Below are 21,282 nucleotides of genomic sequence, written 5' to 3'. Positions count from 1 at the left end.
GGGATGGTGAGCTGCTGGACCATCAGATTGGCTAATCAAGTCCAAATGCCTTCACCTGCTGGTCTCAGATTAGTAACTAAACCGTGGGCTAGGACAGATGTAATCTCTGCTAATACAAAACCAATCCTTGAATTAAAAAAAAAAAAAAAAAAAAAGACATGCACAGCTATAAATTCTGCAGTTAATACATGTTTCCTGGAAGCACGTGTGTCCTGGGAGCTGCTCAGCGCCCCCAGACTCAAGACAGCTCCGGCGGGCCCACGGTGCTCCAGTGTCCTGCGGTTCTCAGGTTGTTTGGTAACAGCCCCAAGTTCATGTCCCTCCTGGCTTTTTTTTTTTTTAAGATTTTATTTTATTTATTTGACAGAGAGATCACAAGTAGGCAGAGAGGCAGGCAGAGAGAGAGGAGGAAGCAGGCTCCCCGCGGAGCAGAGAGCCCGATGCGGGGCTCGATCCCAGGACCCTGAGATCATGACCTGAGCCGAAGGCAGCGGCTTAATCCACTGAGCCACCCAGGGCGCCCCCCCCCCCCCCGGCTTTTAATTCAGCCTGCAGTGACACAGTTTAGGGGGAAATGCTCTCATCCCCAGGGCTTTCCATGTCCTGGGGCCAGGAGTGGCTGGTAGAGGGCAGGTACAAAGGAACCAGTGCAATTTGTACCAACGATACCAACATCCAGATGACAGTTTATACAACAGATTGGATGGTACTTTTACCAGCTAGTGGTTCAAACACACACACTCTTAAGTCCCACCTGCAGCTGGGATGGGAGAGCTTGGTCTGTCCTTAATCCCAGAGTGATGGGCCCTTACGAGGGAGGGTCCGAGGCCCGCCCGTGATGCAGCCCCCACCCTGCCCTTGTCGCAGAATGAAACACAGGCCAGGTCAACGAGGCACAGGCAGGAAGGTTTAATCAGTTTCTCACACGAGGCAGTGACATCAAGTGGCACAGTGATGGTCACACACGGCCTAAGAAATGGGGCAGCGGGAAGGTGGCGGGGGTGTGACCACAGCCTCAGAACGTGGGCCTCCCCAGCGGACCTCTGCAGCTCTGGTGAAGGGCACACGTGAGCAAATCCTCCATGGCCTGATTCTGTGAGCAGTCAGGACCTGGGGTGAGGGCAGAGCCCTGTGCCATCCAGACCCAGCATGCAAGGACACAAAGCCTCTGGAAGGGTGCTTCCCCTCCTTGTCCCATTAAGCCTGTAGTGAAGTGCGCCGGCCTGCTCCCTGGCTCTCTCCCCTGGGCAGCTGAGAGGGGCTCACCCATCCTTCCTGCCACCAGCCTGCTGTCTAGGCAGAAGGAAAGTGGGCTCCCTTCTGGGCCTACTCAGTCCTTTCCAAGGTGGTCACACTGCTGGAAATGGAGGGAGAAGGGAGGGTGGCCCCAAGTGTAAGACAGGAAAGGCAGGCCCCAGGACACACGCGGCAGGGGCGTTTGGCCTCTCCAGCAAAGGCAGCGCCCCACTCCAGGGCCCCCAGGCCTGGACAACACATTCCAGCATTGCCTCTCCACAAAACTTCAAAAGTACAATTTTTAGTTGCTAAAACAAGAAAAGGCTTCAGCTACTTTCATTTCCCTGGGAAGCTGATTATTCTCTCAAGAAAGCAAAACCAAGCTAGCTTTGTGTCAGCCAGCCTTGTCCTAGCCAAGGACCCCAGGATGCCGGACACAGATGTCCTCCCCCATTTCCCCCTCAGCCATCCTTGAGCCCCTTTATCTGATCAGTCTGGAACCTTGGGCCACAGTGCCCATGTTGCAGCTGCAGACATGGCCAGAGTACTAGCATGGCCAGGAAGGCTGGGAGCCCACGCCAGCAAGCCAGCACTTGTGGTACAGAAAACACAGTTCCCCAGGCTTCGCCACAGCTACCTGCCCGGACCCCAGAATCCAGAGGCTCAAAACTAAAAACAAGCTCACTGTAAGGTGCATGCAAGGTCTGAGAGGAGCCCACCCAGTGGCTCTACCCTCCCCACCTCCTTGGGTCAGGTGAGCTAAAGCTGTGGGGCCAGCTGCCCCAGTCAGTGCTGCAAGCTCTGCTTTCCTGCAGGAAACTGGGAGCACCTCTCTGCACCCTTTCTTCCTTGCCCATCCCAAGCCACCACCACTACAATTCCCATGGCCCTCCAGAAACAGCAGGCCATTGCTAGGGCACCTAATCCCTGGGGAGGTTGGGGGGCGGGATCTGTAGGTCTGAGGGCTCCACGCCCCAGATGTCCCGGGCATACTCTGTGATGGTCCGGTCACTGGAGAACTTGCCCGAGCAGGCGATGTTCCTTATGACCTTCTTGGTCCACTCCCTGGGGTTCTGCAGAGGGAAGAAGAAGCTGAGTAATCTGCTTTTACTTCCACAAGACAACTGCACTTCCAGAACTTCAGGACTGCTTCTAGATGGGCTCTCAGCCCCTGTTCATCAGCATGATGAACAAAGATGAAATTGCAATCAACAGCTCACTGAAATGGGGACCCTCACCAATCAGAGAAGCTAACCAATGACTAGATACGGGGGCAAGGAGCCTGAGAAGGCCCCGGGCCTCAAAACGTGCCATGTATTCTGGGGCACAGCCCACCTGACAAAGAACCACCACCAGGTGAGTACCCGCCAAGTGCATCCATGGAAAAAGGCTAAGTGGTCTCCCCTCCACAGCTTCCCCCAGAGCCTGACAACCATCCCTGGACTGAGCCAGCATCAAGGGGAGCCTCCCCGAAAGGGAAGACTCTGCTGAGGCCCATGTCAGGGAAGCAAAGGTGCCCCCCAGAGCCCTGCCTGGTAACTTAGCTTTCCAGCCCCCCGTTCTTTAATGGGTCCCCAAGGGCAGACAGCTTCCCTAAAGGTGGGGGATAGGGGCCAGGACCGCAACACATCAGAAACATCTTGCAGGCCTCATCCAAGAACCGGGGGAAGAATCCATCTGACCCACCACTGCAGACTCACACCACGACACCCAGAGTCCTCTCCCACTGCCACCACTGGTGGGGCACACAGGCTGGGTGTCCAGAAAACCCCAGCAAGGGGAGGGAGGTGGCACCAAGGGATACCCTTCTTCAGCCCCGCAAGCTCTGGTCCTCTGTCTTCCTATGAGTCCCCATGTGGATACACCCACTCCCTAGGGGACATGCTCCACACAGAAACTGGGATGAGGGGTCCCTCCTTGTCCATCTTCGCCAAGGACTAGGGAGCTGGCTATAGCGGTCTGGCCCTAGAAAGGCCACTCCTTACAGCTGTGGCCCCTCACTCAACATGGAGGCTTGCACCTGTTCAAGGAAGCACTCTCGTTTTTAAACATAGGCTTTCTGTGTGCACACACGTCTTCCTGGCTTTGCACCTGCTCCACACATCCTCCCAATCACACCCACTGGGGGCTCACACCACAGTGCCCATCACCTCAGCCATCCACAGAAACTCCTGTCCTGCTCACATATGTTTTGTGACAGCCACTCAGAGTCTGGGCAGAAAGGTGCCAGTGTGACAGTGCCTTGGCCCCAAGGGGTCCCCAGGCACCAGGCTCACCAGGTGACAGCAGAGGGACAACGGAGACCGTGTGAGTGGAAGCTGATCAAGAACCCCTGGACAGCCCATGTCCATGATACAGGTCAGCCTGCTGAGTGCCCAGCCCTCTGTCCGGGCCACAAGGTGAATAGTGGCCTCCCAGGACTGGACCTTACAGATGTCCCCTGCTGCTCCCCTGCCAGGGCCACCCTCCCGCCCCAGCTTTGGGGGCCCTAGAACCATACCCGGTACAGCTGGTCCACCTGGGCCTGGCACGCCACATATGCTTCATAATCTGCAAACACTTTGAACCTGAAACGGGAGACAGGCAGCTAGGCCACTGTGGCAGATGGTGAGTCAGAGGTCAGGAAATGGGCCAGTAGGCCCCGGCCATCCAGGTCCTCACGCTTTGGGATGAGCCACAGAGGTGGCTCTAGGGAGCAGAACTTTTGTCCTGGGGATATTATTCTACCGAAACCTTTTCTTTTTAATGCACCCTCCCCACGCAGGTGGGGCTGAGCAGCACAGGCTGAGAGGCTTTCTCCAACTCCACCACCCCAGGGTACATGGCACAGATGGGTAGTGAGGCTCCACCTGGCCATCCCGTCCCAAAACCAAGGGGGCGAGAACTGGTGATCCAGGGAAAGGATACCGTGGACAGCACGGCAGGAGTTATGAATAGGGGACTGTTTCTCTGTTTATGGTTGTGATTCAGGAAACTGAGCAGTGTTTCCTTGATTCCAGTCTGAATCAGGGCCAATCTCCCACCCTGCACTGTGCAGGGCCGTGATCTGGTTGGACAGACACCAGCCCCAGCACTCACGGCAGATTGTAACCCACCTGAAGACAGCTGAGAGTGGGACAGAGCTCAGCTCTTGCCAACAGGCCAGAGCAAAGAAAGGCCACGAGAGGGCAAGCGGCGGTGCTGACCTGCTGCAAATGAGCGTGTGCGGGAATGTGGACAGTATAGCCCTGTGTTGATTATAACGTTGTAATAAAACATCACAACATAATTTGCATCACAAGTTAATTCCTCTTTAACCACCTGGTGTCACCACTGGCCAACATCTGGCTCAGTTGGGCCTGTGGGACTTTGACTGTAGAGGCCCAGCCCCCCACTTCACCCCGCCCCCCAGAGGTTTCTGGGGCATCCTGCCCACATTCTTGTTCTCCCTAGGGAAGAGAGGATCAGGAATTGCCTCCGACCAGCCCCATGTGAAACTGCCGTCTGCTTGTCATGCCCTTTGGTGCGGGTGTAGGGTCAGGCAGTGCTGGGGGGCCCCGGGGCTGGACCATGCGCTGGCCACCCCTACCACCAGGGCCCCCCAGCAGGCAAGCACCTCCAGAGGCCCCTACAGGCCCTGGTTGATAGCCCGGGGCTCTGCCCATGGGCTAGGGTGGGGAGCAAGTCTTACCATAGGTCACCCCCAAAGTGCAGGCTTTGGCCCACCAGGAGGACCCCTCTGTCTGGCCAGCGGTGGGGAGGGACGTGAGAACAAACCTGTCGTGGTTCAGCAGCATGTTGACCACGTCCCTGAAACAGTCTGGTTCCTTGGGAGAGAAGAAGCCGCTGCTGATCTGGTCCACGGCCTGCTTCAGCTCGGGCAGGCGATCATAGTACTCTCTGGCATTGTACCTGTGGGGAGGTGGGGCCAAGCCTCAGCCTCCGGGGTGAGGGACAGGGTGTCTGTACTGGGCACACCCCTGGTCCCAGACCACCCCTGGCTCTGGGCCTGCCCAGCCACATGTGCCGCTGGGCCCCACAGAGGCAGTGATGTGCTAGACAGGCAGAATGAATCCCGCAGCTCCCTGTTTAGAGAAACGCAATCACTGGAAGACCCAGAATCACATGCTTGGTGCCATCATATTCCTGTAGGGGAAGGCTGCCCAAGAATATGCCCACTGCATGCCACCTCCACACCACTCCCCCACACCCTGCCCCTAACTGTCCCTGCCCTGCTTCCTGCCACCCCCTACCCCCTGCCACCAGGACAAAGGAAATGAGGTGTACACCAAGCACAACCAGACACAAGAGGCCATGGCCATCGGAGTCTGGAGCGGGGCGGGAGGGGCGCAGGGAGGGGCAGGGGGGAAGCATGGAGCAGGTATGCAGGTGTGCAGTGCCAGGAGCCTGTGATGTGGCAGAAAGCCCAAACTGAGGGTCAGGCAGAAAAGGACACGGGGGGGGTATGTTCTCAGGCTGGGTGACTCTCATCCATGACTTCTGGGTTTTCACTCAGCTGGTGCCTCATCAATTCCCCTGAGAGCTTTTAGGCAATTAGGCAGTACTGTCTTTGATTTTGCACTGTTGCTCCAAATCAGGCTGCGGCCAAACTCAAGAGGGTCTGAGGTCATGACACATGAGGAAAGGCTGAGAATGTGTCACACACCAGAGGAGACTGGAGACCCGCCATCTAAACACAAGCATGCCCTGGGTGGGATCCTGGGACAGAGGACGACATTCACGGGGAAACAGTAAAATCAAGCAGGTACTTTAAACAACAATGCGCTGCTGCTGGTTAGCTAATTCTGATTATGTACCACCCTACTTAGGAAGATGTCAGCAATAGGAAAACTGGTAGAAGGGTCTACAGAACTCTGAGATCTCTTCACAACTTTTCTGAAAACTTGATACTATTCCAAGACGATAAGGTTACTTTACAGAATCAATCCAGGGAATCTCAGCAGCAGGCCAACCCCAAATCCCCACACTGGCCTGGAGTGCTCAGGGCTTTGCCTCCAGAGACCAGGGCCTTCTACCCTTTTAGAAAACACTCGCTCTGAACCCACAGACTGGGCCAGCCTTTGGGACAGCCTGTGGGGTGCTCAGGAGAGGAGCAGGCTCAGCCAATGTGCCCACAGCCACCCTAGCTGCCAGGTTGGGCATCATCCCAGCAAGCATGGGTCTGGCTCCCAGAGTGCTCTCAGCTCCCCCACCCCCAGTGCTCTGAGCCATGCCTGGGGATCTGCTCGGCCCTGACAGCACAGGGAGGGACACACACCCTTTCTGGTCCAGGGCCTCGACGTCCTCCACACGCATGCCAAAGATGAAGAGGTTCTCAGCCCCAGCCTCCTCGGCCATCTCCACATTGGCACCGTCCATGGTACCAATGGTAAGGGCCCCGTTGAGCATGAACTTCATGTTGCCTGTACCCGAGGCCTCGGTGCCTGCGGTGGAGATCTGCTGGGACAGGTCTGCTGCGGGGATCACTGCAAGCAGGTGGGCAAGAAGGTATGTCAACACAAGCTGCTCACAGCATGAGAGCCAAGAGAACTCTGTAGGGATACCACACGCCCTCCTCCAGCCACACCTGGTGCTCCCAGAGCAGGTGCCACCTGCTGCTCAGTCCAGGATGGGCCTGAGCCCTGCAGCCCACCCCTGCTAGCCTGTAAGGGCTTCTCTTCCTGACCCAGAGCAGCCTGAAGCCAAGATGGTAACTCCTGAGAAGACCCCAGGTCACAAAAGACCTTTGTTCTGGAACCTTCCGGGGACTGGACCCAACCATAGTCTGGGGGACCCTGGTTCTGGCTTTTGGTGTTATCTGTTTCATCCTGACAGGAGTTTGGTCTCATGCCATCAGGTCGGAAGGCTCCTTGGAGCACGTTGAGAGGACTTTGGATTCACAGAACCAGAGAACTAGGAATGTGGGGCAACTTCCTTGTGTTCACATGCACGCAAGTCACTCTATAGTATGCAGCCTGGGCATAGTATGCCACGATGATGACCCTAATGCCGGGGCCGCAAGGTTTCTCCCAAGGGTGGGCTCCCTGTGCCTCGAAGATGTGGCTAGTGGGAAAGCTCCATCTTCCTACCTCACCCTGGCCTCCCTGCTCCCACATCATCTCGTCCATGGAGCTGATGCTGCTCCCCCAGCCCAGGGGCTGGCACTTGGGGTCAGCAAAGAGCAGAGTCCAGCCCTTCTTCAAGGTCAAGCCCAAGGAGTCAGGTTAAAGAGATCCAGGCATCTCCAGCCCCCGTATAGCTCTACACAGAGAGCAGAAGAACACAGACTAATGTGACAGTGTTCATACTGCTACAGCAAGTTCAAGAGCTGAGGGAACACTTGGGGGACCCAGACCTCAGCTCTGAGGTCCCAGAACAGGCACCCCAAGTTCAGTTCTAAAGATGTCCAGGAGCCAGCCAGCCCCAAATAACAATGAGGAAGGGGAGTTCCAGGTGGCAAAAGGCTTGAGAAAGATTTGTCAGAAGCTCACTGAGGAGCTAAGCATGGCATTGACCCTGAACCACATATGGTCTGTGATAGCCAAGGGACCCAGAGATGGTCCGATGAGCTGGCCGAGCTGGCAGGAAGGGGAGCAAGTCAGCCTGCACATTGTCACTCAGGATAGAAGGCAACTGCTGGTCTGTCTGAGCTCCAGATGTGCGTGCCACTCAGAGCTCAGGTTTCTCATCTCTTGCTTCTTGCCAGAACCTCCAGACAGGGCCAGTTTAGAAAGTCCTGCCCAGCTCAGGACAGTCATGCTCAAAGGCACACCTGGCTGCAGGAACTTCCAGAGGGCAACATACACCCTTGGAGGAACAGCCCCAGGGGGTGTGATGTCAGGCCCTAAGTTGCCTTTGGAAACGACAGAAGAGGCAGGTGCCAGCCCAGATCAGAAGCAGTTCTGCTCCTGAGAGCATATCGGTGGTGACAGCAGAAGCACGCTCTGGGGGTGGGAGGAGGGGGTGAGGAGGCCGACCTGGAAGCTGCAACCCGCCAGCAAGAGTGAGTTCTAGGAGCAGAAATGAAAGCTGGGGAGCAGAGCAAGGGGGAAGAACGAGGTCACAGGCAGAAGTGAGAAGGTAGCGAGAGGAAGGATGTCTGAGGTTGAGAGTAACCGTCTGTACTTGGTGATGGGCAGAGAGCTTCCCCGAAGCCTTTCACTGCTAGACCAGAGGCCCCTCCAGCAGGGAGAGCCTGGTATCTGGGGCAGGGTTCATCGGCCCCACCAGCAATGACCACCCACATCGCACCCAGGCAGGGGCAGGCTTTCCTGGCTGACACGGCTGCCCTGGGCCTACCTTTCTCAGCCAGAGACACTCGGTAGTTTTCCAGGAAGATCACTTTGAGCTTGTCACCCACAACAGGATCGTGGTTGATGACACTGCCAATGGATGTGACCAGCTTGATGATCATCTTTGCCATGTGGTAACCGGGGGCCGCCTGGAGACAGACGGAGGTTCAGTACAAGGACACCTGTGCTCAGGGCAGTGCAGGGTCCTCAGAGCATCCTGCGCGGGATCGCTGAGGTCACACCTGGCCGAATGGCCCCCCTGCCTGTCCTGCATGCAGTCTGGCAGATAGCCTCATGATGGAGGAACCTGCGCCCCATAGGGTGCAACGCCCACCTGTGACCCTGCTCCAGGGACCTCCTCACCCAAGCTGCCTTGGCCTGGGCTAAAACCTGTCAGCCTCCCAATGCATCTCTGACTCTAGTTAGTTCTTCAGAAATGAGATAAAAGGACAAAGACTTTCAGAACTACCAACTTACAGGAAACACAAGGAACTAAGCAACATACTGGAACATGCCAGACAGATATCTGGAAGACACACAGCCCAGTCTCTGTAACAAATCAGTTGCAGGGAGAGAGAGGAGGTTGGCATGGAGGAAAGCCACCGATGATGATGTGGCAGACAGCAAGCAATCACCAGGCAAGGCCCTTGCCGGGGTCCAGAGTTAATCAATCTGTTCCAGATATTTGTAAGTTCACTATCTATGTGTGAAGATAGAATCGTGTGGTGGTGTTAAAAAGAGTCTGTTTCTGTGGCAGTTTGGAAGGAAAACGTCATTGGGAACATGTGTGAAGTACTTAGAGGTGAAGTGATACTATGTCTAGAATTGACTTTGAAATGGTCCCGCAGGAGTCTGGGATGGGTGTATGGATATTATTATTAGGATTTCTACTTTTCTCTAGGCTGAAAATTTTTAATAATGAACATTTAAAGAACTGTTGGAAAGCCCATACCTCTAAGAAATGCACCCTGGGATACTGACAAAGAAACCGACAGGCGCTGGAGGAGAGAAGGGGCCCAGCTGGTAGCCCTGAGCTGGGGCTGGGCCTGCTGGCCCCAGGCAGCTGCTCATACCTCCTGCCCACCATCATGTGTGCTTGAGCTGGCGGGGCAGACAGTGCCCGGGCTCCGCCCCGTAGTCCCCCACAAGAAGCTGCGCCCCACACTGTCATGTTTTCTGAGTACACTGAGGCTTTTGGGGAAAAATGGCAGAGAGTGGAAACACAGCCCTTAAAGCTCAGAGTACGGACAGGAGACCCACCAGGGAGTAATGGCCGCATACCGGGACCCCATGATTGCATGGCCAAAAGCATGTACCACCGTGAATAAAATGAAAGAACGCTAGGCTGAGCTCCCAGCTGGTATACATTGGGCTGAGGAAGCAGCCAGACATCTATGTCCACTCAGCACACAAGGACAGGGGAGAGTGGGCAGCATGCTAGGGCCTGAGAGCTGGGCACAGGTGTGAAAGGCAGTAGCTACGCAAGGAAAGGCATGGCCCCATCAGATGGAGGACCTGTAAGCCCGCTGCAGCTGGGGACCCCCACTCTCACGTTTGGCAGGCAGGGGTCCCGTTTGGCTCCCTCCTATGGCTGTGCTGATGGACACTGAACCAACTAACTCAGTCCACAGGCACAGAGGGGAAGCAGAAGGCCTCTAGCGTCTGCCAGTCCTGAGCCCACCACAGTGTCCAGCCCACCGGGCAGCTGGCACCCCAGTTAGGACACAGTCTGCACGGACAAAAAGCATGGTGGTTTGTGCATTCAGGCTAAATATAAAGCAAGGAGCAAAGAGGACATCATCTTACCTTGCCCCCGATCATGATAGTCCTGGGCACAAAGGCCTTGGCTGGGTCCTTCTTTATTCCTGCAGGACAAACAAGAGATTCAAATAAGGCACTAAAGCCAGACAAACGCCTGCTTTGGGACACGGTGTGGTGACTAGCGTCCTCAGAGATCAACCCCGACTCATGGGGCAGGGTGCAGCCAGTGGGCCCCCTGGGTCTACTGGGAACTCTCACTTACAAAAAAGGGGACAAGCCACTAGATGCTGCATTTATATCCCACTTTGGTGAGGAAGGCCAGGAACAAACTCTTCCAAAAGGCTCACAGGAAAAGATGCACCTCTGTTTCCCGAAGAGCCCAAAGTAGGGGGGGCTGGCTTGGCTCTAGTCACTGGCTGTCAAGGCCCTTGCACATGATGGGTACTCGGAAAAGAGGGGGCCCTGGGATCATGGTCATCATACCATCAGCCCTTGACAGGTGCCAGGCAAGACTCCAAGTTTCCCCCTACCCTTGCTGTGTCCAGAGGTGAGAGGCTCTCCTGAAGCTCTTGCAGGGGTGCAGCCCGAAGGCCAAGGTGCAGCGGCTGGCTCACCTGCAGCCCCAGCAGACTGAGAGAGTCCTTTGCCAGGCCCCTGGGTCTCAATGTCAGTGGGTCTGGTCAGATGCTGGAGGGGGTCTACAAAGAGGGATGAGGCATCCCTCCATCATATTCTTCAGAGGCCAGGGACCAATCAGAGCAGTAAGAATCGTGGCTGAGCTCTAACTGACTCCAGGTCCTACCAAGAATATGGCTGTCCCTAGTTCTGAACTTTCCCACTTCCAGAAATCAGACCAAACAACAAGGCAAGGAGGAAAAAATAAAATACAAACTACATTTTCATCAAAACCCAGAAAGAGGAAAAACACACAAACTCCAGGTCACCGAGCAACTATGCCAGATCACGGCGTGGGTGGGGGATAGGGCTATGAGGGTAAGGGGTCCCCAGGACCCAGCCTCTTCAGAGGAGCTGTCAGTGGGGCTGACGTCCTGGGGTACAAGAAGGCAGACCTCATATGTACCTCTTTTCTAGGGAAACCTGGTTGGAGGGTCTGACATCCTGGGGCAGAGGCCCCCAGGCAATCAGGGGGCAAGGGCGTGTGGCCTCCTGAGCCAGCCTGGGCTTGGAAAGACAGAGGACCGATGGCCACACAGACAGGGGCCATGGCAGCACTGAAGAAGCTCACAGCTGCCCTGGGCTCCATGAAGCCCCTGCTGGTAGCCCCGGGTAGTGCAGCTCAGGCAAATTCGAACAGAGGAAGATACATGGCTTCGCTCTAGACAAGAAGCTGAACCACCCTCCCTATAAGAACCTCCAACCTGGGATGGCCGTCAGCTCAGAAGAGTCCACAGACCGGAAACTGAGATCCCGGGGGGAGGGCAGCACACTGGAATGCATGAAATGAGAACTGTCAGGATATGGGAGTGAAAGGAAGCCAAGAAAGAGCCAGATGGAAAAAGTGTGCACGCGCGTGCACGCACACGCACACACACACACACAGGATGGAAACGAGAAAAGTAGACAACATAGCAGGAAAGGTAAGATCTTTGGAAATGTTTGAAGAGAACTCAAGAGACAAGAAGAAAATAGGTAGAAGGAAGCCAGCGCACACCTCATTGGAGCCTGGGAAGAAGGAAACCAAAACAGTGGCGCCAAAAAGATGTTTTAAATACACTTCAAGAGACCTTCCTAGAAATTATAACAGACCTCAGTGAGTGTATTCATTCACTCAGTGAGTGTATTCCCGAGTGTCCGGGAAAACTGACCCATAACATTCAGTACCAAGACCCAGCCCAATGACATCAGCACAGGCCCTCATGACACCACGACACACCAATGTCACCCCGCTCCAGACAGTGCAGGACGGACCTAAAAGATGCTCAAGGAAAGAAAGTGAAGCCAAGAATGTCACCTGCAAATGTCCTACATGTTCTGAACAAGCAAGAACTCAGCACAATTCACACAAGTGGCTGTCATGAACCAGAGGGAAATTTGGGCAGAAGGGCAGAGCAGGACAGCTTTGCAGAAAGATGGGTGGTGAGCATGGACTGTGTTCATCTTCAGACTGAGATGGGAATTGGGACAGCAGAGCAGAGTGACATGGCAGTCTGCTCTGACCAGGGAAAAAGCGCACCTGGCAGGCAGGCGAGATGATGGAGGGGAATGGCCCAAGCCCCCAGCGGCCTGCCTGGTAGTACAGCTGGGCTCACAGGATGCCACAGAAAGCTAGCAAGCCCAGAAGTGGTGTGGTTGGGAAGGAAGCACTCGGGCCCACACAGACAGACAAGGATGGCGTGGGGCACCCAGGGACATCATAGCTGCTCACACACAGGAGACTGATGGGGTGCTTCCAGCAGAGCCCCAGAACAAAGAAAAGGCAGAAAATAACCACCACAAAAGAAAACCATGGCAAAGAAAACAAAACGCAGACTCCGTAAACTGCTGTCTCTGGCCAGGGAGGGCCCGCGGAGTGCCTCTTTTGGCCATGCACAGGCTCAGTGGGGGCCCTTCCTGGAGGGTTGGCGCCAGGAGCATCAGAAACACAGCCATGAACATCACCTGTCCTGTTACTTAACTGTCTCATGAGGGAGCGGTTTCCTCCACCTGACCGATATGACAAGCTCTGTATCCTGAATAGAGTATTTGCGGTTCCTTGGTTTTCAAAATTAAGAGTCAGCGTATTAAATTACAAAATTCTAAAATATAAAAGTTTTTGCATAAGGCTTTATTATATAATAAAAATCTGGCAAATATTCGTATTTACTTTTAGTGGCTCTTTGATTCATGTTGCTCCCATAACTGAACACTGCTTAAACAGTTTAAAGTACATGCATAAATTTAACACGTACTATTTTATTTTGGGGAAGTATACTTCAAATGTCCCTGTTAGGTAAATCTTTCCCAGTAACTCATGACGAGTCTACCGGACAGCAGCTAATTTTGAATGCCGCACTATGTGGAGCCTCTCGCCCAGCTCCCGTGTCCCTGTGGTGCTGTGGAGGCTGCTGGGGGCTGCAGCGAAGGCCCCGGGGCCCGGGCACACTCACGATTATACAGGGTGATGATATGCAGACAGTTCAGCAGCTGCCGCTTGTACTCATGGATCCTCTTCACGTGCACGTCGAACATGGAGGAAGGGTTGATTTTCACCTTATATTCCTTCTCCAGGAAGGCAGAGAACTTCAGCTTATTTTCCTGGGGAGGAAGAAGGACAAGGAGGGTCAAACCCCCGAGTCCCCAAGGTCTGACTGAGGCTCCGGCTTTCCAGCCACACAGCAGGGCAGGGGCTCCCGGAGACCTTCTGGGGATGGGGGTGGGGCAGCGGGGTACTGAAGCTGGGCACACTCCCAGATGGCAGCAATAAATGGGACACTAGACCAAAAAGCAAACCTACGCAGAAGGAGAAAGGTAAGAAATGTAGAACGAAGGGGAGTTGTGAGTGTGGTGTCAAAGGACACAGATTGGGGCAGGCAGGGAGAGAAGACTCAAAAGGAAGGACTCTTTCTGGGGCCTAAGACCATATGGCAGCCCAGCAGAGAGGCTGGCTCCAGAGGGGCTGTGTTCTTGGTCAGGGGGTCACCTGTCAGGTTTGAGGGCTCCAGGGGCCCTGGCTCATCTGGCTGTGAGGCTGGCTGCCCCAGGGAGAGGCTCTCACGCTAGCAAGCAGCGTGCCACGTGAAAGGATGCCAGGACTGGATGGACTTTCAGAGTTCCTCCTGTGGACAAGTTCTTCCTGCAGAACTTGGGGCAATGCATACTTGGGCTGCTCTGGGGTCTGCACCCACCTGCCCGCCTGATGATGATGACCTGAGAGCAGCCGCTGGGTCTCACACCCAGATCACGCAGGACTGCTGTCCCACACTGGGCCTACCTGCTTGACCTTGGCCACATCCCTGATGAGTGCCTCATCATCAACCAGCGGCAACAGCTTCTTCAGTTGGCTCAGGTCAGTTAGGAAACCCTCTCCGATTTTCTGTAAAACATAAAGGGAAACAGCATTTCTGCTCACTGTAGGACCCATCGTCCTAGAGACTGTCTTCCCATTTTGTCGTCCCTGCCTCTGCTTTCCTTGCTGGACCTGCTCCAGCCCGGCCCCAGGCCTGCTTCTCTCTCACAATACCCAGCTATCGGAAAATACCCCCAGACCATGGCCACAGCTGCTGCAAGCAGTCCCTCCCCAGGCTCCCTCCAATCAGACCTGAGTTTGCTCCTGACTAGGACGTCATAGTCTGGTCAAGCTCAAACATCCACAATAATCATGCAATCCTTCCTTGTCCCCTTCACAGACACATCCCAAACCTGGGGGCTAACCATGGCCCAGCGGCTCCTCACCCATTCTCAAGGCCCTGCACCTTCCAGTCACTTCCTGGTCCTGCCCTCTGCACGACAGCAGGGGGGTTGGTCTGAATGCACTGCTCATCCAGTGCCCCCGCCAAGTGCCCCTGTTGCTAACTTAGGATCATGAAGAAAGCTCCTGGCCTGTCCTCCCTCTGCCTGCCTCGCCAGGTGCTGAGCCCCGCTGGCCGTCCAGCTCCCAGGTGGGCCATGCCCCTCCGCCAAAGGAGCAGAGAGTCAGGGCTCCTGGCTCCTGCCCCTTAGCCCTTCGGATCTGTGCTCTGCTGGCCCTTTGCCAGGGCTGCCTTCCCTGACACGCGTAGCTAGACTGCCAGTGTCCCCATGGCAGGCCCTCACCAGGCGTCACCCTCCAGCCACCTGCTGCATTCTCAAGGCCGGCGCAAGTACGTAAACGGTCAGCTCATCACTGCGCGTCTGCCTCACAAAACCTCTCCAGTGGGTCTGTGCCTGCTGCTCAGCTGGGCGGTCCCCACCCCAGTCCTTCCTGAAGACCAGGACCTCACTTCTGAACCCCTGCACAAGCCGCTAGGGCCACTGACTGGCGGTATAGCTTGGCTCAGTGCCCCCATATCTGACCCTATGCGTCCCCAGTCAGGAGCCACTGCCGGCCAACACACAAAGGAGGATCACTACCCCCTCAGCACATGCTGGCGATAGGCTTGTGGGCCTTGGGCGACAGCTGAGGCTCTAAGCGTGCCGCAGCTCCCTGGGGACTCCCTGTGGGTCTCACCTCCACGATGGTGTCGGCCAGCCCTGGGTTACACAGTAGCAGCCACCGTCGGGGTGTGATGCCGTTTGTCTTATTCTGGAACTTCTCTGGCTCCAGTTCATAAAAATCCTTAAAGCTAAGACAGAAGACAGGCAAGTAACACAAAAGCTGTGTTGGAACAAGGTGAGCAAGAGAACATTAAGGAAATCCCCTGGAAGGTCCCAAAGTTCCATTTTTCTGTTCTGTTTTCGAAAGAGCACAGAGCAGTCAGCATTACTGCCCACCTTGACCACAGTGGGCACAGAGCACGTGCTTTTCAAAGCACTGCACATTCGGCCACAGAACAATGATCACACAGGCAGTGGAACCTGGCCGTCTTCCGTGGGGACCGTGACACTGGAGAGGGTACAGGCTATGAAGCCTGAGAACTGGGGTCTAGTTTCCTCATCTGTAAAATGGGGATGCACTCCACTGACAGGCTTGCTGCAGGGAATGAAGACTATTACGAAGCCCTTGGGCCGGCCCTGGGAACACAGAAGCCTCCACACGGGCAGACCCGGTGTCACGGAAGTGCTCCACACACATCTGGGTCGAGGATGGAGGGAAGGAGTTCCAAGATCACATCCCACCAAGAGAGGGAGCGGAAGCATGAGATCCGACCTAAGAATACCTCCTTCCTCTCGCTGAAGAGCCCTGGCTCTTCCTGACCTGACCTCCATGCTGTCTAGGCATGGGACACTTGTCCTGAAGTGGGGCACTCCCAGCACCTGGCCAGCAGCAGATGGCCAGGGGAGAGCCCGAAAAGAGGAGGGCACTGGTGACAAGAAGGCTCAGCTCCTTAATACCACCCACTGAGAGCTGGAGCCCTCGGTGTCTTCACCCACGGAAGGATATGCCCTGGGCAGTTTAGTCAGTGCGCATGATGGCAGCAGAGCAAGTGTGGAACGTGGGCAATAGGCCTCAGCCACCATGTGTCTGGCAGCTAACCGTCCCCAGAGGCAGATCTCGGGTCAGGAAGGAGATAGACCCAGCTCAGGACAAATGCTGGCTCTACTCACACTGACTGCTTCACAATCTCCGAGTGGATCCTCGCCACGCCGTTGACGGCGTGCGACCCGATCACACACAGATGGGCCATGTTAATCCGCTTGCAGTCCCCTTCCTCAATCATGGACATCCTCCGCAGGCGGTCCACATCCCCGGGGAACAGGGCGGCCACGTGCTGTTGCCAAGACAGAGAGCTGTGAGCAGAAGGCCCAGGGGCCCACATGGAAGAGTCCACCACCTCCAAGAAAAACCTGGGTTTGCTGTACCCCACATATGCCTTTGAGCTCCTGGAATGCACCTCCCATAGCCCTGACGGCAGGAGGAGCTCTCCATGCTGCCGCCCCCCAGGGAAGGTCCTGTGCTGGCCAGAGGACTCAGCAAACCTGCCCTGCCAGAGGCAGACAGATGACCCTGGTGCTGAGGCGTGCCACGTGACTCACAAGGACAAGACGAGAGTGCTGCCCTCCTGGCCTAGGCACGGTCCAGCCACAGTCTGATCAGCTGGTAATGGCTACTTTTTCACCAAAATGTTAAACAACCCAACAACAGGGGCATGTGGGTGGCTCAGTATGTTAAGTGTCTGACTTCGGCTCAGATCATGATCCCGGGATCCTAGGATCGAGGCCAGGGTGGAGCCCCAGTCCAGCCCCGCTCTCACCAGGGAGTCTGTTTCTCTTCTCTCTCCCTCCGCCCCTCCCCTCACTTGTGCTCTCTCTCTCAAAAAATTAATTTAAAAAACTTTAAAAAAAAATGAACAACAGGGGCATCTGAGTGGCCCGGTGGGTTAAGCCTCTGCCTTCAGCTCAGGTCATGATCTCAGGGTCCTGGGATTGAGCCCCGCATTGGGCTCTCTGCTCAGCAGGGAGCCTGTTTCCTCCCCTTCCCCGCCCCCCTACCCCCCCCCCCCGCCTGCCTCTCTGCCTACTTGTGATCTCTCTCTCTGTCAAATAAATTAAAAAAAAATCTTAAAAAAAAAAAGACCATTAAAAATGAACAACAGGGGCGCCTGGGTGGCTCAGTGGTTTAAGTCTCTGCCTTAGGCTCAGGTCATGATCTCAGGGTCCTGGGATCGAGCCCCGCATCGGGCTCTCTGCTCAGTGGGGAGCCTGTTTCTCCCTCTCTCTCTGCTTGCCTCTCTGCCTACTTGTGACCTCTTTCTCTGTCAAATAAATAAATAAAATATTAAAAAAAAAATGAACAACAAACACATTTGGACTCTAAGTTGTCCTTTTCGTGTACCATTCTCCTCTCTGCAGGTAACAGAGAAAAGACAAATGCTGCTTGGTTTCCATATCACCCAAATGCTGCTGTATGACCCAGGACAAAGACATTTCAAGAACAGACACATCTGAGCCCCACTCAGGAATGGGAATGTTTTAAAAAGACCTGAATCCATGACTCCTACATACACTGTGGGGGTCCGGGTGTGGGGACTAGATATCACCTCTGCCAGATTGTCCCAAGTCCCCAGCAGGCCGAGGCTATTCAAGAAATAAGGCATCTGTTCTAGGCCAGATGATTCCATGTGGAGGACAGGAGGGCCCTCTACCTCTGCCCACCCCCTCCACCCCTGATCATGACAGGGGGTGGTCAGTCAGCCACCCCCAAGCTCCCACCCATGTCCCGGCTGCTCACATCTAGGTGCCTCTGGTTGATGGCATAGATGATCTCCAGGTGCCTTGGCAGGAGCGACTCAAACATGGACACAGGCCAGCGTTCCAAGGCCTCGGGTAACACGGTGTGGTTGGTGTATGCACAGGTCTTCTTTGTGATTTCCCAGGCCTAGAACATTCCAGAACATTCCAATGCGTTTTGTTTAGGAACTCTTCTACCAGATGCCTAGGCAAGGGGGAATCCCAGGATCAAAGAGAGATATTCGGATCCTACCAGAAAGGGGCCAGGCCAGCTAGCTATACATCTCTGCGCTCTGGCCCTGTCTAGAATCTTCTCAAAACCCACAAGTGAGCACCATGCCCTTTACATTTCCGACATGATCATGTACATTCTACTTCCTAACAGAGCACACACACATAAATGAGTAATGCTTACCTCACCACATGGCATCATTCACTGACTTACTTTTCTTCTGTGTAAACCATTTTTTATTGGTGAACAAAGCAGAACACCAAACAATTTTCTAATTTATTTCCACCCAACTAATCTCACATCCAGTTCGAGAACACTGGGAAACTGTGTGACCTCCCTCCACTGACCAAGAGCAGATGGGACCATGGGGGTGCTGCCCACCCCATCTGGAAGTGCATCCCAAACCAGAAAGGGGATCTGGGTTCTACAACATGACATAAAAGTTGCTCTACAGTTTTACACGTTGATTTAAACTAGATCAAGAAAATCCCACTCTACAAGTATCTAGGACCAAATGAATCAGGAGAACAAACATAAAAACATAAACGATGTGTTTCTTTACACTTGATACTTCTGGGGATTTTGTCACAATTCTAAGATAAGAAAAGTATGTGAGAAGCTCTAAGAAGTGTCAGGATCCTTTTCCTGTCTTCCAGAAAACTGCTTGTGTGCCTCTGTACCACTGCCCCACCCACTGTGTCCTGGTCCCTTGGGAGAAACCTCAGACCCACTCCTGGAACGTCCTCCTCCCCATGGCTCTGTCTCCTCAGGGAAAATGTCCCTTTCTCCCCAGGCCAAAGGGAAAAAGCCTTCCTCAGCATCCTAGGGCCAGCTCAGTACTCACCACTGTTGTTGGGACAGACTTGAAAGTGAAGGGGACACCATCACCCCACATGCAGGTCTGGGGGGACACCATAACCCCCCGTGCCCAGGTCTATGGGGGCACAACCACCATACATGCAGGTCTTGGGGGGAAACCATAACCCCACGTGCCCAGGTCTGTGGGGAACATCGTCACTCCACACATCCAGCTCTCACTGGGAGAGTGTCACCCCACATGCCCATGATTGCGAGGACACCATATCCCTGGTGCCCAGCCTTCGGTGCTCACCTTGTCCCAGTCCACTTTCTCCACGTCCACCAGTATCCTCATGAGCTCAGGGATGGCAAGGGCTGGGTGGGTGTCATTCAGCTGGATGGCGACCTGCAGTTTACATAGGGCCTCCCCCTCAATCCTCTTGCCTGCACGGGCACCACTGTGGTCATTGTGTGCAGAATGGGGGTCCTCAGCCGCCCACCCCTGAGTAGCCTGGTCTACAGGGCTGACAATGGGAGCTGAAAGCATGGCACAGGTACTGAGCCCGGCAGGACAACCAGCCAAGGAACAGGGAGTACAATGGGGTCACAGGGGCCACAGGGAGAGGCGAGGAAGACCCCGGAGGCAGATTCCTCAGTAGGACCTTCGGCCCGCTTCCAAGGCCCTCCTCATGCTCTCTACTGCTCCCCCTGGCCCAGAATGTTCCTCTCCCCTAGGATATGTTGGCCTTGTTTAAAACACAGAACCCAGACTGCCAAATGCATGTTTCACCCATGGGATCCTTTTACAGTGTTCCTTGCTGCTCCTAGGATGCCTTGTGTGGCCCTAGTCAGGGAGGAGGGGGCCAGCCACTGACGACAAGGAGACCAGGATAAGGGGAGACTGCAGTCCTGCCCCTCCCCTACCTACCCAAGCCCCAACCCTGAGGAAGAAACAGAGCCTGGGAATGTCCTGCCTTCTGCACTGGGGTCAAGACCCATCAACAAACCAACCTTGTCAGGGAAGGTCTCGAAACAGGTCCTTACTGGGTCCCGGCAGCCAAACTTGGAGGACTTAAAGCGGCGAATGATGTCCTGGAGGGTGGCAGCCACCACAAAGTACTCCTGCTTCAGGCGGAGCTCCTTCCCCTCGAAGAACTGCAGACACAGGACAGTGCTGGCATCACCAACAGCCAGCAGGGCCACCGCAGGCCCTCGAGGGCCCCCCTCAGAACTCAAGAAGGGCACTGGGCTGAGGGATCCTGATCCAGGGATGCAGGGACATATGTGTGCATGAGAATGGGAGCCCTTGGGGGCCAGCACGGCACAGACACCTCCGCTCCCCACCCCCACCCCCCGGCCTGGGCCCAAGCTCAGGTAACCTGCAGCTCAAGGGCACAGGCATTAGGTGATGACGGCCTAACCTGCATGTGATCTTCAGACAGGTAGGCAGCCAGCACAGGGTCACACTGCCCTGCGTGAGGACAGCAGGCATGTAGGTCTTGTTCCTTAACACCCAGAGTCAATCAGGAGCACAAGCTCCAAAGGGTCAAGTGCCTTGCACCCAAAGCTTTTAAGATCTGCTTAAAATCTTGGCGGGGGGTAGTGAGGATGGGGTGTGTTTGGTTGTGAGCCTTTCAGCACCAACGCCCTTTGCTACTATGTGCACTTATTACTCGGATTAAATTGCAAATACAAACCCACTAAGACAGGTGAATTCCAAGGGCTCTTGTCTGGCAACAATAACGAAGCCAGCAGACGCTAAACTTGGTGGCAATGGAGGCTGTGGTTGGGACTTCATCTAGTGGGTGGTGGCACATACGAAAAATTTTTCAAACCATGACTGCATATGCCTCCAGGCATCACTGACAAACAGGGACTGCTGTCCCCACCTGAGAAAGGGGTCACCCAACTCTCAGGGAAGCAGCATCACATGGCAGAAGAGCAGAAGCCGGCCACATGTGAGGTCTAACAAGCTCTCACGTTGCCCCCATGTCGCCCTGCATATGGCCTCCCAAAGTGTCCCCTCAGGGAGATGGCAAGGGGGAGATGCTAACAGGCACACTTAGACTCATGGGGCGTAATCAAGCATGTGGTACCGTCCTCACCCCAAGGAGACACATGAGGGCTGCTGGTGGCCACATATGTGGTCTCCACCTGATGATAAGTGTGGTTCTTCTA

General features: G+C 55.0%; 1 protein-coding gene across 1 annotated transcript in view; it reads right to left on the bottom strand.

Annotated features, from left to right (window-relative positions):
• Window positions 1-885: 885 nt before the first annotated feature.
• The window catches only part of PYGB (glycogen phosphorylase B), a 58,859-nt gene continuing 38,462 nt past the window's right edge, over window positions 886-21,282 (bottom strand). Inside the window, exons 8-20 of the mRNA XM_045978851.1 lie at window positions 20,116-20,259; window positions 19,418-19,510; window positions 18,076-18,222; window positions 16,452-16,615; window positions 15,415-15,529; window positions 14,200-14,301; window positions 13,376-13,523; window positions 10,314-10,372; window positions 8,515-8,656; window positions 6,494-6,701; window positions 4,993-5,127; window positions 3,737-3,803; window positions 886-2,309 (exon numbers count right to left, since the gene is read on the bottom strand). Coding sequence (XP_045834807.1) covers window positions 2,157-2,309; window positions 3,737-3,803; window positions 4,993-5,127; window positions 6,494-6,701; window positions 8,515-8,656; window positions 10,314-10,372; window positions 13,376-13,523; window positions 14,200-14,301; window positions 15,415-15,529; window positions 16,452-16,615; window positions 18,076-18,222; window positions 19,418-19,510; window positions 20,116-20,259 — 1,677 coding nt within the window. The 3' untranslated portion in view covers window positions 886-2,156. The remainder of the gene's footprint in view (window positions 2,310-3,736; window positions 3,804-4,992; window positions 5,128-6,493; window positions 6,702-8,514; window positions 8,657-10,313; window positions 10,373-13,375; window positions 13,524-14,199; window positions 14,302-15,414; window positions 15,530-16,451; window positions 16,616-18,075; window positions 18,223-19,417; window positions 19,511-20,115; window positions 20,260-21,282) is intronic.

Source organism: Meles meles, chromosome 15 (genome assembly GCF_922984935.1).
Source record: "Meles meles chromosome 15, mMelMel3.1 paternal haplotype, whole genome shotgun sequence".
Classification (NCBI taxonomy): domain Eukaryota; kingdom Metazoa; phylum Chordata; class Mammalia; order Carnivora; family Mustelidae; genus Meles; species Meles meles.
Note: the sequence above shows the minus strand (reverse complement) of the source record. Positions and strands in the feature narration are given on the sequence as shown.